Genomic DNA, 16,713 nt, shown 5'->3' with positions numbered 1-16,713 from the left:
TTCTTTTGACTAACATATGCCTGAAGTCTCTAATTAAAACGTCCTCTAATTCTCTTGACTAAGATAACCTGTGAGTATTTTGCGAGTTTCTCGAGTAAGACTTTCTCTCTTGGCTAACTAATATGTGTTTAGAGTCACTGGCTAACACATGCTCTAAGTGTTTAGACTAGAGTGAGCTTCGAGTCTCGTGTCTCTAATCTCCTTAATTATATCATATATTGTTCATTGCAGAACTTTAAGTCATGCTAACTTGTAAAGTTTCTATGAAATATATTATTCGAAACTTATAAATGAATAAAAAAAAAGATATGGAAGAAATGTAAGAAGAGGTAAAAATGTCACTGAAGATCATAGCCAAAGTGAGAACAATTCCAATAATAAAAACAAATACATATTTGGGGAAGATGGTGTTTCTATGAAAATATTTCTAAGAATGTTGATACGGATGATAAGGATGATGTTAGTGGAACCAAAGAAACGAGAAATGGCTGTTAACCAAAAGCAGTTTATAGAGATAAACACTTTCTTACCCCATGGTTTCATATACAATTCCCAGCCATATCTGCCGATTACTTGAAAAAAAAAATCCCTCAAACTAATAACCTCGTATTTGAAGCTAAAACAAACAGTATAAATTAAAGTTCTACAAACTATAAGAAAATGATACAAGGAGATTATCTGAAAACGTATTAAATATTTTATCAACAATTTAAACGTGATTCTAGTCACGAATGCGTCATAACGACCAGACAGAAACGTGAAAATGAAGGTGACGAGATGAAAGCCATAAAAGATGCTATAAAAAAAAATTCAATTAATCGAGTAGTTAACAAAACTTAAACTAGATTAGTGCAAAAATAAATAAATATGGTGCGTTGTCTTAATTATCCCTTGCGTGAACAAAATTTTCATAAACGCTAATTCAAGAGTTCATAACATGTTATAAAATAAGTCTCGTAAACCCCCTTGCATAGCAGTTTTATTTTTGCTCTGTTTTTGAGCAAATATAAATTAAAGGTGAAATGTTTAGTCTAGTAATTATATGGCACACTGTAACATGTCGAGTCATGTTAAATTGTAAGGATGGTATGAAATATCTTACTTGAAACTTATAAAAGAATCAAAAAAGGTTATGAGTACGAGCGTAGAATATTTACTATAAGTTAACAACAAAACCTAACAAAAGTTGTTGATCGCTTAATTGTATGTTAAACAGTGTAACAAGTGATAGTCTTGTCATGTTAAAAAACAAAGATATGAGCATCAAATATAAATGTTTTATGTATACAAAATTACATATTGTTTAAAATTCATTTAACAGTGACGAATGTATCAAAGGGCACTGTCTTGATATGGCAATATTGGCTTTAAACTCAAGCCGTTATCTAGAAGGGCTTCTCTGAGTCTATGTGCAAACAAATCAACTTCCCTGTAAACAATCTGATTTCAAGTGAAGGCTGTTACTTTACAATTAACATGATGCGACATTACATGACAACTGTGACGTCACATTGAGGCTCAGCTTGACTTACCAAGTAATTTATATGCTGAGGATCTAAGGCTCTGTGGATCTCAATCTGTTACCGCCAAAAAAAGTCGCGTTCTCCACTTTGGCGCCGTGAGTGCGTTATAAGCGTGAAAATCAATTACTACTATTCAATTAGAGTAGCACATGAGCTAGCGGCGGCAGATGGTGTTGACTAATTGTCTTCCCTCTAGTCTCTCACCTCAAAATTAGGAGTGGCTATTGCACATAGCCCTCAAATAGGTGTGTTCAACAAACTCTTAACAACAACGCTGTCACAATGCTAACGGTCGGGCATCAAACCGGTATTTTCTGCCAGCTATATGACTCATCTGTTCTACATTTAATTTTAATATGTTTTGAATAATCTTATTAAAATGAAAATTCCAGAGTAATGTATGATCAATCGACGATGAAAAAAATATCTGAAAGAGCTGAATAAACACAGAAACTCCTTTATTATTATTTTTTTTATTTCGCGCAAAGCTACACGAGGGCTATCTGCGCTAGCCGTATCTAATTTAGCAGCATAAGACTAGAGGGAAGGCAGCTAGTCATCACCACCCACCGCCAGCTCTTGGGCTACTCTTTTACCAACGAATAGTGGGATTAATTGTACATTATAACTCCCCGCGAACCCTCGAGCACCTTAACAAACATTAAATAAAACCTTTACACCTATATTAATTACAACTACAACGACTCTACAATCTCATACCCGTTTACACTCTCATCCCTAAGACATGTGTGTAGCAACGGTCAGATACAAACTCTCTTTGTTGACCTGAAGATAACTTAAGAAGCTCGATACGTTGTTCAGTACTTTATTTTAATTAACCTTTTAATACCCTCACCAGCCTTCTTTAGAATACATTTTTAATTCAAGTAGGTTTCTCGTTATCATGAAGAAGAAATAGTTAGTTGCATGAGTCGTTACGTATTAATTAAATTCAATGTTATCATTTATTAGATTCAAACGCCAGTTTTTGTGTTTTGAAAAAACAACCCTAATTATTTTACTTTAGCATATCTTAAAAAAGAAAAGTAATACAGATTACAAATTGTTCTCATTCGATCATCTCACAATCTTGAATGCTATCTTTATCATTCCATTAGAAAACAACAAAATAGTGCCGTCTTTTAACGTCATCAAAATATTTCATTCAGATAGAAACGTGAGTTAATCATACAGTTATTGTTCACATTTATGTCATCAGTGTATGTTTTATATTTGAAGGTGGAAGATTTGAGTGCAATCGATTATTTTTTACTATTACTTGTAGCTCTTTAACTTAATATTCTAAGGTAATAAACTAAAAACATTATATAAAGCTCTTTAAAACATAAAGCTCTTTAGGTTAAATGTTCATTTTATAAAACTACGCACTATATGTATTTTCTTCTTAAACCTTTGAACCTTCAACATGACGTCATGAGCTATAAAGAAACCTTGATGTTAGTATTCACCATGAAAAATTCAAAGCTGACTATGTAAATGGAGTTTACAGAAGGTTAAGGCATAATATATCGTTTCGTGTGCTTCATTTAGCTACTCGTTGAACATAAATCCACAGTCTCAAGGGTCAAACTACGACTATGTTTAGCATTGATCCCAACGGGAATTATGGCCAACTCATTTTTCTTTTCTAGCTTTTTATGAGAAAGTTAACGGCTATTCTGGCGGCTGTGGTGATTGGTGAAGGGGGTCAAACATAGCTAAAGAACGTCGTAAAGATCAGTGTAGGTAGACAGTCGTGATCACAGCTCTATTACAGTCTCTTTTAACATCAAAAAATTACATTTTAACACCACATAACACAAGTGCCTTTGAAAATCTCTTTGAAGATTATAATTTTATGTTTTTGAAAAGCACATATAGTTTCAGTAAAGATTTAACTTGAGTGCACTCTATCGTCTGAAACAGCCATTCCTCTTTACAAAACGTCTTTTTATTCAAATACAATATTAACACGAAGACTAAACTATACAGAACGCCTGTAAAACCTAACTTTATCTCAAACTATTGTTGCCATACATGTAAATCTTCGTAAGTTGTACAGAAAACATTTAAATCTTGAATTTTTTATTGTTACAAGAAACTAATGAAGTCACATTTTCTTTCGATATGTTAACGAAATTCTAAGTATAAAAGCCACATGCTATTTTTTAAACAAAAACTTAGTGACTATTAAACTTTATCTTTTCTAACATTGTTCTGAACAATTAATTTCATTAAAATCAAATTTAGAAATATCAACACCATAATCTTGATTATTTCGTTTCAACTACTCAGAAGATTCCAAAACTGTTTCATTGTAATTCTGTACAGCATTCAGTCGATGTATTTTCGGGTAGCAAGAACATTTCATCTACACTAATGGTTCTGTACTTGACAGATGGTTTGTCATTCTCAGTCAACAAAGAAGCAATTTCTGGCTCAAAGTGCTATGAATAACTGCTTCTAACAGTGACCAATAAATTAACGAAGTCTGAAAAACCGTAGAGTGCTGTTTTCTACAATCAAAGAAGAATAAGACAGCACTTTCTGATAAAACGAATAAAGTAAAGCGATTCATATATCTTGAACAATTTTGCCAGCTTTAACTTAATAACTTTATTTCATTTTGAACATTCTTTGTCCAGATCCTTATATTTTACTTTAATTTATTATCTCTCGTGACGTTTTTATAAAAAAACTGTCTCTTGAATAACTAACAGAAAAACAGCGTAGATTTAAGACAAATGCCTAAATACATTATTGCTAAAGAACACGAATTTAAATGAATAAAATAATAACTAACTTAGCAATATTTTAGTTATTTAAAATTATATATTCAATACACTATTTGTATGAAAAACAAAATTTCCAGTATCAAAGCCTGTCTGTCTGTCGGACGCTACAAATACCTTAACAGAACTTACTGCTTACCCTGTTGAATCCCAAGTTCTCGACCACGCATGGAATATCTACATCTCGTCCTGCAGGTACGGTAACATTGGGAACAGGTTCAGAAAAATTCGGAAGTAATTCTTCACACCTTACTAAGAAAAACATCACAATATTATAATCGTTTTATAATTAACCGAGTGATGTTTCTTTTGTTTGTTTGTTTTATGTAACGCATAGTTAAATAATTAGTACCATATGTTAGACTGTTCTCTGACACGAAACGTTACTTAATGATAGGTGATACTTCATTATACATATATTATATAGAAATAGATTGCTAGTTTAATTTAATTATGTTTCTAAGTTTATTGTTCGTGTTTCTCTATTCTATGTCCGTTGGAGATACCTTTTATTATTCTAAACTTAGAATAACCAAGCCTGGCTGCCGGTTAAAACACGATAACTAAAAATTAATTTCTTTAATCTGTTTGAAATGATATATATTTACTAAAAAGCAGTTACGTAATAAAGATACAATTCCATCTAAAACTCGTTCAAAACTATTTGTGTTCGTAAGAATGTGTGATAAATAGAAACTGTATCTTATAATGTAATATAAAATAACGTCTTGAGAGTAACAGTAGTTGTTGCGCCTTGTATGGGAAGAACAAAACTATTAGCATACTATAAACAAAAATCCTGTTATTACACTGCACTAAGTTAGCAATATATTTTTCAAGGTACAATAAATGTAGTTTGTTTTTATTTCGTTCTTTGACAGCAGTAATGAATTTCAAAGTTTTTCAGCAGCATAGAAATATTTTGAAATGCAAATGATGAACATATAACACCAATTTAATGCACGAAAAATTCTATAATTCCTTGGTATATGTTTCATATAAACATCTACCTCTCTTGTGGCTAATTAAACTCACTTAAAGTAAATTACATTAAAGTTATTATACCCTAGTCTAACGGTTGCACTGGTTGATAATAAGTATTCATAAAATTGAGCAACATAGATGATGAAATTTACAGATGACGAATTTGTTTCACACAAGAGTAAAATCATCAGAAAAATAATAGTATGTATAAACATGAACTTTAGGAGATAAAAATGTCAGAACTGAAAATTTTTATTAACTATACCCGTTACATATTTCAATAAATAAAACAAAGTAATTCTAAAGGTAGAAATTATTCAACATTATTTGAAATAAAAGCTTTCTTTATTTTAAATCGATTTTTATGGATATAGTGATATGTATATATTAAATACATCCCCAATCCCACCCCCATAACGTTGACTATAGAACATAATAACTTTTTTTTAATGATGATTTTGTAGGCAAGATTAAATTCAATAACAATATTTTCACACTTAGTTCTTTTCATGTACGGAAAACTCAATCTTAACTTCTGGTGGAAGCAAATGTTACCTAACATTTACCAAACAAAGTTAGATTTGCAACAATTGATAATTTTAATCATCTTTGAGAAAGTATTTCATTATTTAAAGACAACATAGATAATTTTATTAGATATCATTTTATCTTAATGAAATTTGATTTTGACACTGTTTTGGTTTTATTTTATCATAAGCAATTTTCAATTTTATTTCAGATAATTTCACGTTTCACTTACATATTTAATAAATTACATTTTATAACATCAGAAAAAAATTAACTTCGTATATAATGCCCTATATTTTATTTTCATGCCAAAATAAATTTACATGGATTAGAAACATCCCTTTCTTAAGTATTATAGAATAAAACGAGAAAGTAGGATCATAAATACTGATTCTTTTTCATATTAAATGTTTAAAACTCGCATTTTCAAAACGTTTTCATCCTAAGAATTCTAAACACTAGATGTATTTAGAACAAGATTCTTTAACAGGTATGTTTCTATTTCAAAAATGAATGTTATTAGTACTCATTTAAAAAAAGTAATAAAAATGAAATTTTAATTATATTACGTATAATTACCTACATTGTCATATTCTAGAATTAGCTACAATTTAAACATTGTATACCATATGACAACTAAAAAATTCAGGTTTTATTAAGACTGAAAAAAAGACATTTATTTATCTAAACCCAATATATCATCGATAAATAGCCGTATGATTCTAGCCAATATATCACGGATAGGTAACCGAATGTTTCTGCTTGAAACTAATTACTCTAAAACAAAAAACGCTTGACTCTCCAAATTCTTTCTTACCACAATCAGTTGTAGTCCATTCATTTCTCACACCCTTGCAGTGTGAATCAATTCATTTCCTGCTATTTCAGCTTGTGAGCATTACTCCAACTGTTGTTTAAGCGAGATCACCAGAAATGTTTAACTCAGTAAACTCGGTTATATAATTATTTGATACATACATAGGATGAACATAGCGATAACTGAAACTCTGCCACAATAAAAGCACTCATCAGATTTATCTAATCGATCTTATGTTCCGCCCACGTACAAATACTCAAATAATCGTTTTAATTCGTCAATCAAATAAACTGACACAAAAATCTGTTCAGTTAAACATTGCAATATATTTGTGTAATTAAACAATCTATTAAATTTGCAGATAAATCAATAAACGACACAAAACAAGTAATGTTTTTTTTATAGATCCATTAGTTATTATAGATCCACTTAATTTTTCACATAAGCTTTATATATGTGTTATCTTGAAAAAAAACATTTTTAAGTACACTATATCCAGCTTCTAGTTAGATCACTAAAGAAGAAGTTTTAAAATTAAATATTGTTTTAAATTATCGATTTTTCGGGATATAAGGTGGTAGATTGTTTTTCTCTAATATATAAATGAAATATGTAACATTTCTCTCAGCTGATTTACATTTAAGTTCATATAACAATTTTTATTTCTTATTTTAGAACTGGATTGCTTCCTCATTGTTACAAGTTAGGGACTCTACTCAATTCATCTCTCTACTTTTCAGCAGGACATTTGAGCGTGTAGAAAAAGAATGCTTTCAGTAATGAAGCAATCTTTTTATTTAACCTAATTCATATTTCTTCATATGTTCAGTGGTATTTCGTCTTGAACCTTTCACCATTCGATCTGCAGTTCACATGCTAACAATTAAAGATTTCAAACCAAATTTTTGTATTAACCACTTCGGTTCTTGAAAAATTCTTCCGCGATACAGTATTTCAACTGTCTCGCCATATCAGTATTTTGTACTAGATTATACCATCAAAGGACTTTTCCAAGATTGATATCTCTACGCCTATTTTCACAGGACAGTATCATATATTTATACAATATGCATTACTAAAAAGTTAAACATGCTCTTTTTCAATGATTTCATTAAAAAAAAGTATGAATTAATAACACCTAAAGTTTATCCTCGAAAAAAATAATATTGTTATAAGTCTATTAGAATGTGTTTACCAAAGTTGCCCTAAACAATGCTATGACTGTTTAAGTTAGTTACACTTAAGTATACCATTACACTCAACGGTTGATAAGCTGGTATTTCGTTTAGAAACGTATAATTGTACTGTAGTGGTTATACATAGCTATTATACATTACTGTTTGTGTGTTGACCGTAAAGAATCTTTGCTGACAATAAACTTCGCTTTTTTTTTCCTGAATAATTGATGTATATATATATATACGCACAATACATGTGGTAAACCTTTTTATTGTTTAATAAGTTACGTCATATTTTGAAATACGAAATACAGTGTTATTAATTCCTAACATTTTACTGACGGACATCATGCTTGTAAAATAAAATCTGTCATCAAAATTATTCATGTCTGTTCTTCGATCATTTCAGAAGTGAATGTGGAGCTACGTCTGCATGCACAGATTTTCAAGCGCAGCGTGAGAAGCGGCTGCCGTAAACGGGAAACAGGCGAACGTTCGGACACACACTACGGCTCGCGTATAAGATTAGTATCGTACCTTATAATTTAGACGCCGATAAAAGCACCAGATATCATGAAAACAGCACAAGCCAAACATCTTAGTCACTGCCTGTAAATTCAGCTCTCATTTACTACAACATTAACTAGTGACAAATTTAATTTTGATTTGTTACAAGGCTAACTGATAGTAATAAATCTTCACTACCTCACTGAATAAGTTAATTCTAAAAGCTAACCTGGCGATACGTAAAACGTTAAGCAATTACGATCAACAAATATTTCGAGAAAATAACCACAGAATCGTATACTCTAATGCGGCACTTTACAAGTCGTGATAATAAAGTTTTGTTCAACCTCTTTTCTATTTACAAACAATTTTATTTGAATTTAGTTAGATGGTTATCTGGTTACCCAAATTCTGTAACAACAGACAACCGTAAGTAGTTAGATAGGATCAGTTTTATTTTCTAGGATTATTCTAAGGAACTGGGATGAATAATATCAAAAGAACAAGGACTTTCTTCATTCTCTCAAAGTACAGAGTGGCTATTAACCAATGTTCTAGAAACCAGTTTGTGTATGAAGTTTGAAGTACATAAAAATTGTCATCAGTTTTACTATAAGGAATGCTCGTAAGTTGTGTTACGTCAGGAATTCACTTATACTAAACTAGCCAACATAGAAAAACTTAGATAAAGGACATAGATAGTACATGGAAAAAGGTTCGAAAAAGTCAGAAAATGAGAATATTATACAATGTGTTTTTGTTTTGTTTTTCTGAATATTAAAACTGTGCTTCCAGTCTGTGCTTAAAATATATCATGCTATTGAATTTTTAAAAACCAATATACAAGAAAATGCAAATAATTTTTGTCTTTTCTCAAGTTTTGGACTACTTTTGGTAGACGTTCATTTTCCCATGTTTTAAAATTATATTTTATGGAAAATATTTTCAAGAAGTTATTTTGTTTTCTTTTCTCATTTTAAGTTAGCTTTTTCGGGAAAATTGTGTTGTTTAGACAAAAATTCGTGTTCGAAAAATATTTCATTATATAAAACATGATTTTTTTTACATTATTTTCTTAAGCTCACAGTTGAAGAAGGCCTGAAATGGCCAGGTGAATTAAGGCGTACCACTCGTAATCTGAGGGTCGCGGGTTCGAATGCCCGTCGCAACAAACATGCTCGCCCTTTCAGCCGTGGGGTGTTATAATGTGATGGTCAATCCCACTATTCGTTGGTAAAAGAGAAGCCCACGAGTTGGCGGTGGGTTGTAATGACTAGCCGCCTTCCTTGTAGTCTTACACTGCTAAATTAGGAAGGGCTAGCGCAGATAGCCCTCTTGTAGCTTTGCGCGAATTTAAAAAACAAACAAACACAGTTGAAATCATATTTACTGGGAGCTTTACAGAAATAAAATTGTTTTTTTTTCTCAGCCCTTTTTATTCTAAAGACTCTTATCTTTTATAAACATGATCCTTTAATTTTCGTTTTTTGTAAAAATAAAAATACTTTTTTTTTTAAAATTGAATTAGTTTTAAAGTAAATTATTCGGTAATTTTTTTTTCAGAACTAATCATACTTTTCTTTATTCTTTTAAAACTACAATTACCTGTTTTTGAACGATAATAAGTACTTCTTACTTTTCTGTGACAAATTAACAATATATTTTACGATATATATAAATATCACCAGCCCTTCCGAATGTTTTCACAATATAAGTTTAAGAAAAAAAAATGGTGTGGACAAGCGGATTCAATCTTCATTATTATCTGAAACCGTAAAGCTATATTGCAAAAGCTCCGTGTTTACGGTTTGTTCGCGTTCTGGAGATTTTCATCTTTGTATCATATCAGGATACTATCAGTACACATTAAAGACAAGTAGGAAATCTGTCGAATTCTTCTCTATAGAATGAGTCGTTCAAGTCTTTCAAGGGCTATGTGATATACTGAAGTATCTTGCTCTGTTTTTGTGTAGTTTCTTTTCTAAAAAAATGGAAAATATAATTTTTTATCATTTCTACATGTAGCATTCGAAACATTTTGCTTCTTTCTTTTTACAGCAACGCCTGAAGATAAATATCATTGGAGAGGCACCATTTGAGAAAGAAACAAACATTGTCAATAAAATAAGAAATTGTTGTTTAAGAAAAGCCAGAACTTACAATAAATCTTCCTATTTTAAAATTGTAGATACTGGTTAAATATTTGAAAGATACACTCAATTCTGCACAAAATCCCAATGCATTACCAAATGAAATTTTATATGTATTTCACTGTTTTAAATTATATCAACAATGTGTAATATCTAATGACGTTCGTAACATTTGAAAGGTCTTCTGTTCGAATCATTTTGCAAAGTTTATGCAAAATAATTATGATTATTTTGTATTTTGCCTACTATCTACTTTTCTCAGAGCTAATAAACTAAAATATATATAAAATCACGAATCCTATTTCATGATTTGTAAAAATCTTTCCTCTTTTCGCATAACGCCATCCCACTGTTGTGTCAGCAGTAAGTTTAAACAAAAACATAGATAAACTGCCACGTTGGATTCCAAGCTGTAGACAGAGCGCAGATAGCTAAGTGTGTAGTTTCGCATTAAAAAATTACAACAATAATTGTCGCATTACAATCTTTATAAGACAGAAAATATTGAACCAACCGACTCAACTGTGTAATTTTTGGTTAAAAAGTAGGATCCACATGAGATCCAGAAAAGTTGGTACAAAATATAGGAATAAGTAAAACTTGATCTGAGAAGTCTTTTAATGTGGCTTTCTCTGTGGTCGTGGTAGTTTACTATAACCTCAAAGTTAACCTCTCTCTGTCTATGGCTGTCCACATTTTTCAACATACCTGATTTGTCGCTAGCCGCACTTCTTTTAGGCTATTTGGCATTTTTATTAGAACTAAGGGAGAGTCTTCTCTGGCTTGCCTTACTGTTACTAGTATCCTGTTATTATCATGCCACAGTGTATATTTCATAAAATTCGGCAAAAGCTAAGGAAATATCAGATGTCTGTTTTTCTTAAGTGGAAATATTATACGTAATCTCATGACACCAGTCTTTGAAACAACAACAAAAAAACATTTATTTTACGATTCGATTTCTAGTTTTTGAAAGATAATGAAAGTGATTTTAATTTAAAACACTTAACGAAAATTGGTTGTTAAATTTGAACATCACAGTAAGAAACAATTAAAGTTAAATACATTACTAGTGCTGAAGATGTTATCATCTCATGAGGTCAGACATTACTGGTACTGGAAACGTTCCTTTTTGATAAGGTTAGACACATTACTGGTACTGAAAATTTAAAAGGTTTAGTATTATGTCAGATCCAGTACTCAAGATGTTTTTTACATCCGTAACTCTTAGTAATGACGTATATTGTAGTTCCTCTTTTGATAGCAAGTTTAATGTGTACTGTTCTAATAACAGAATATCCATCTACTCGTATAACTTAAGATTTGAAACTTCCTCTATAAGACACCACCAGAGTAAAACTATGATATGCTTGTTATAAGTTTTACAGTAAAATTGAAACTTCATCCTACTATCATAAGATAGGATGTCACAGTTAAAGCACTAATTGCATAATAGTTTCATAAGTTCAAACAAAAAATGAAGGTAGTATCAGCAAGCCTTATCTTATTTAAGATAATTTTCAGTGGCTTGAAACTCAATAATGGTTGTAAATGCCTTTACTATTTTATAGAATAATCGCCTAAACTTCGTTTTTGGTATTAACTGGAATGTCATATTTTGTTACTAGTTTTTGCCAAATGTTGGTTATTTGACTGCTGATGTCAGGAATATATGGTATACAGCAATTTATTCAAAAACCAGGCACAAAACTGAGGTCTATACTATGTAAAACCTACGCTGACAAACATCACACCAACATTATTTATAAAATACAATGTGATAACTGCCACGACTTCTATATTGGAGAAACAAGTAGAAAAATGGAAACCAGATTCAAAGAACATAAAAGTTACCTTCACGCGTTTTCGAACACTGCAAGTCAAATAAACACAACATAACCATAGAAAACACTCAAATACTAAATAAAAAAACAAACATAAACAAACGCAAAATTAAAGAAGCCTTACTTATACAACAACTTAAACCCAAAATAAACCAATATAAAGGAACGCCTTTATACCTATATTAATATAATAAAATAAATAAAATTATATATTCAAACATCTAACACCGCCCTCTACGTTCCGACACTCAGTTGCACAACCCCTTTCAAACATGTGGTCAGTTTCCGGTCAGTTACCTCTTTCTTTGTGAACATGACGATGACCGAAGAAGGTCGAAACGTTGTTCGCTCTTCTATGTAAAATATTTTCTTAACCCAAACGAGCGGTTTTTGCATATATACTATGCAAATTAGTTTTTCAAAAGTGTATATATTTTAAATCCACACTATAATGGTGAGACATATTTTATTAAGTGTTTTAGTATCATATTCGTGTTTCTTAATAAATACATAACGTGTGATATAAAATAAACAATATTTTAACCAATGACACTCACAGTGTATTTCCTATTCAGTTGAAGAAATATTCTGGAATTCTTTACTGAAAAACAAAATTGTACCACCTTATTCTTTAAGATTATTTTATGATATTAATGTTATTGTTAACCACAGAAGACGCGATAGAAATGAACACTTTTTATTGTATTCAAAATAATTTTTTAGGTTTGAATCAGCTCTTGCTACCTTTCATTTCCTATTCAGCAAAAAGTTATTCGCTACTGACAACACTTGACATGCTTTCAACCTGCCTTTTTTTTCTCTCTCTCAGCGAAATTTACTCTGAATATTTGAGTTTGACAGAAATATAAAAAAGTAAAGCATGTTAAAAACGTAATATGTATTGTTGTCTCTATTACTTACTCGTTACAATTGTGGACTAACAGGTTTCGTTTTTATTTCATATTAAATATTAATACAATGTTAGCTACAAAACTAAATCCATTCCCATTGAGATAAAGTCAAACACGTCAGGTGGATTCTACTTGGTTAAGATAACTTGCATTTATAACATTCTAGTTTATATAGAAGTAGAACTCTTATCCCACAGTGGCTCAGCGGTATGTCTGCGGACTTACAACACTAAATACCGGCTTTCGATACCCGTGGTGGGCAGAGCACAGATAGCCCATTGTGTAGTTTTGTGCTTAATTCAAAACAACAACAACAACTAGAGCTCCGGTTTAATTTAATGAACAAAAAGGGACTGAAAAGCAAAAATCTCTAGAATTCAATGTCAAACCTCAGTAATCTTTGAAACAAAAAAAGTTTTATTTTACGATTCGATTTCTAGCTTTCGAAAGACCATAAAGCTTATTTCAATTTAAAACACTGTCAACGAAAACAAAATTATGTACAATTCACTAGCAGTAGAAAAGTATACATTTCGTAAAAATATCACCGTCATGTAGCTTTTTAAAAGAGCTATCAGTTTTGGGAAAATGTGGAACTGGTTAAAATCTTAACTTTATGTCATAAAAGAAAGTGTTTATATTTCATTTTATTCTAGACATTCTTACCTTATTTTAGTAGTGTATAAATACTGAAAATGTCTTGTAACTGTTTTAACAGTAAAATGCACAATATGATTGTTTTTAAGATCTCAAACTTTCTTCAACTTGTGCAATATTCAGTAAACAAGATAGAATATCTTTAAATTTCGTGCACTTTTACAGTGTAAATCACAATCTACTATTCAGATATTGGGGAGAAACAATAAATGATTTTTCATAAATTAAGTTTTTGAGAATAAGGTCACTTACTTTGAAGGATTATTTATACCACTTCCTAAATTCAGTTCAGGTTTTTACTTTCATTAAGACTGACAGTAACTTCACAAGATGCTTTGCGTCAATATAATATGTTACATTTTTTATGGTGGAAAGCTAAATAATAATAAGCAAATTATCATAACTTGTTGCGTTGGACTTTGTAGAATTGCTCAAGGTGGAAAACTGAATTATAATAACCAAACCTTATAACTTGTTGCTTTCCAACTTATGGACTTGTTCATGGTGGAAAAGCTAAATAATAAACAAAGAGAATGAGACATTGATTTAATCTTCGTGGACCTTTTTTTTCTAATGGTAAATTTAAAAAAAAAAACATTTTACTCTCCCTCTAAATGAGGAAGATGTGTATGTAATATTTAATTATATTAAAGAGAATGTTTTCTGTACGATATGATACTTGTCTGACAAAATGACAACGTTTTAATATTGGAATACTCGTTTTTTTTTTAACAGATTAATCTGTTAATCCGATCACAAGCTGGCATGACCAGGTGGTTAAGACACTCGACTCGTAATCTGAGGGTCGCGGGTTCGAGTCGCCGTTACACCAAACAATGCTCACCCTTTCAGCCGTGGGGCGTTATAAAGTCACGGTCCATCCCACTATTCGTTGGTAAAAGAATATCCCAAGAGCTGACGGCGGGTGGTGATGATTAGATGCCTTTCCTCTAGTCTTACACTGCTAAATTAGATACGGCTAGCGCAGATAGCCCTCGTGTAGCTTTGCGGGAAATTCAAAAATAAAAGAAACAAATAATTTGACCAAACCGGCGTTTCACTGAAATTCATGTGAAATATATAAGGACCTTAGAATGATGATTTTTGTCACAAAAATAAATGTCATTTTAGTCTATATATCAAAGTATGAAAAGTTGTTTCCAGGAATTAAAAATTGAATAATCTGTTATACTTCAAAACAAGTATCTTTAATTTTGAGATGTATACCCGATTCGTTTTTCTATATTCGTATATTTAATCCGAAGTGTGAATACCTTCTTGCTTTGAACAGAAAATGTCATGGAAACAAAATAAAACTGTATATAGCCTGCATAAAAATGTTTTCACGCAATTTATTGAAAAAATATGGAATATGTTTCAATACAATGATTAGATCAAAATATAGTGCTTGCTAAACACAAAAAATTCAGCAAATTGTATATTATTAGTATCCTATGCTGTCTATTTAAAATGCACAGTTTTCCACTAGAAGACAGCACAACTTCAACACCCAGAGAATGATTACGCCTTTGAACATTGTAAACATTGATGTAAGTACTGGAAAGGATTACTGAGACTCACTGATGTTAACTGCGTAGGAAAATCATTTAAACGGTCTATCATTGGCTAAATTATTTTAAAATAACTGTTTTAATAATTAAATACCCGAAACGAATTACAAATTATCATTTTAAAATTAACGGAACATTATTAAGCCAAAATCTGATTTTGACCATTTGGAATAACAGTTCGTCGAAAATAGCTATAAAGATCCATCTATTACTATTAAAACTTAGTCTGATGTAAAAGCTGGTACACTCTTACAAATTTAAAGCAAAATATAACATTATATTTATTTTTTTTAAAATTCTTCACAATATTTACAAACCAAAGAGGCTTGTAAAACTCCTTCCTACTCACTAATTTTACATTTCGTTCTCAACTGATAAGAAACCTGAAAGTTCTTTGAATGTGCTTCATAAACTATCAGGATACAAATGCAATACACATGTTTTGTGGTATGAAACAGTGCACAATGGAATAATGAAACATAAATACTATGTGAGGACATTTCATTGGTAATGTCATATAGGTTGTTTTTTCACAAAATTTCAAATTTTAAAGATGAAAGCCTAAAGGGAAGAAGAGCAAGTCATATCAAAGTTACAGGAAAAAATTACGAAACACGTCAAAGTTTCGGGAGAAAATTTACTGATCAGAACAAAATGTTAGAGGGCCGAATATTTTGTTGCTGAAGGATAACTTAATTTGTGTCGATTCTCTAAGCCTAACTACAACTGTAATCGGTTATCAATAGTAGTTTATAGACGAAAACAAACACTGTCAAGCATCTGTGTTTTGCAAAGAGTTGATTCAAGAAATGAGACTTGGATTGCATGACTAAAAACTTAATCATTTTCCCTTTCACGTATACGATTTTTAAAGAACAGAGATAAGGTTACATCTGCCATTACTGATCATACCTGGTAATGTCGAATACATCAGTTTAATAAACTATTAATAAGAAGACATTACATGTGTCACTTTGTTATGTGACAGTTATCATTAATTTAGTGAACATTATAAGTGCTATTACATTAATTATACCAGTATATCAAGGATTGTGTACAAAGTTCTAGGGAATTGGATCTCACCAACTATGTGCTCTGCTTCCCAAACTACTTTCGAATTATCTGATGCTTTTGATGAATTGAAAAGGTAAGTTTCTTCGTTTGGTCTTAAACACAAAACTACACAACGTGCTATCGGTGCTTGCCTGTTACTGGTACTGAAACCCGGATATTAACGTTATAAGTATTAAG

At 30.9% G+C, this 16,713-nt stretch overlaps 1 protein-coding gene across 1 annotated transcript in view; it reads right to left on the bottom strand.

The window, feature by feature from the left end:
• The window catches only part of LOC143223866 (protein amalgam-like), a 124,528-nt gene that overhangs the window by 50,395 nt on the left and 57,420 nt on the right, over window positions 1–16,713 (bottom strand). Inside the window, exon 2 of the mRNA XM_076452342.1 lies at window positions 4,455–4,567. Coding sequence (XP_076308457.1) covers window positions 4,455–4,567 — 113 coding nt within the window. The remainder of the gene's footprint in view (window positions 1–4,454; window positions 4,568–16,713) is intronic.

Source organism: Tachypleus tridentatus, chromosome 8 (genome assembly GCF_004210375.1).
Source record: "Tachypleus tridentatus isolate NWPU-2018 chromosome 8, ASM421037v1, whole genome shotgun sequence".
Classification (NCBI taxonomy): Eukaryota; Metazoa; Arthropoda; class Merostomata; order Xiphosura; family Limulidae; genus Tachypleus; species Tachypleus tridentatus.
This window is presented reverse-complemented; position numbering and strand designations above follow the sequence as displayed.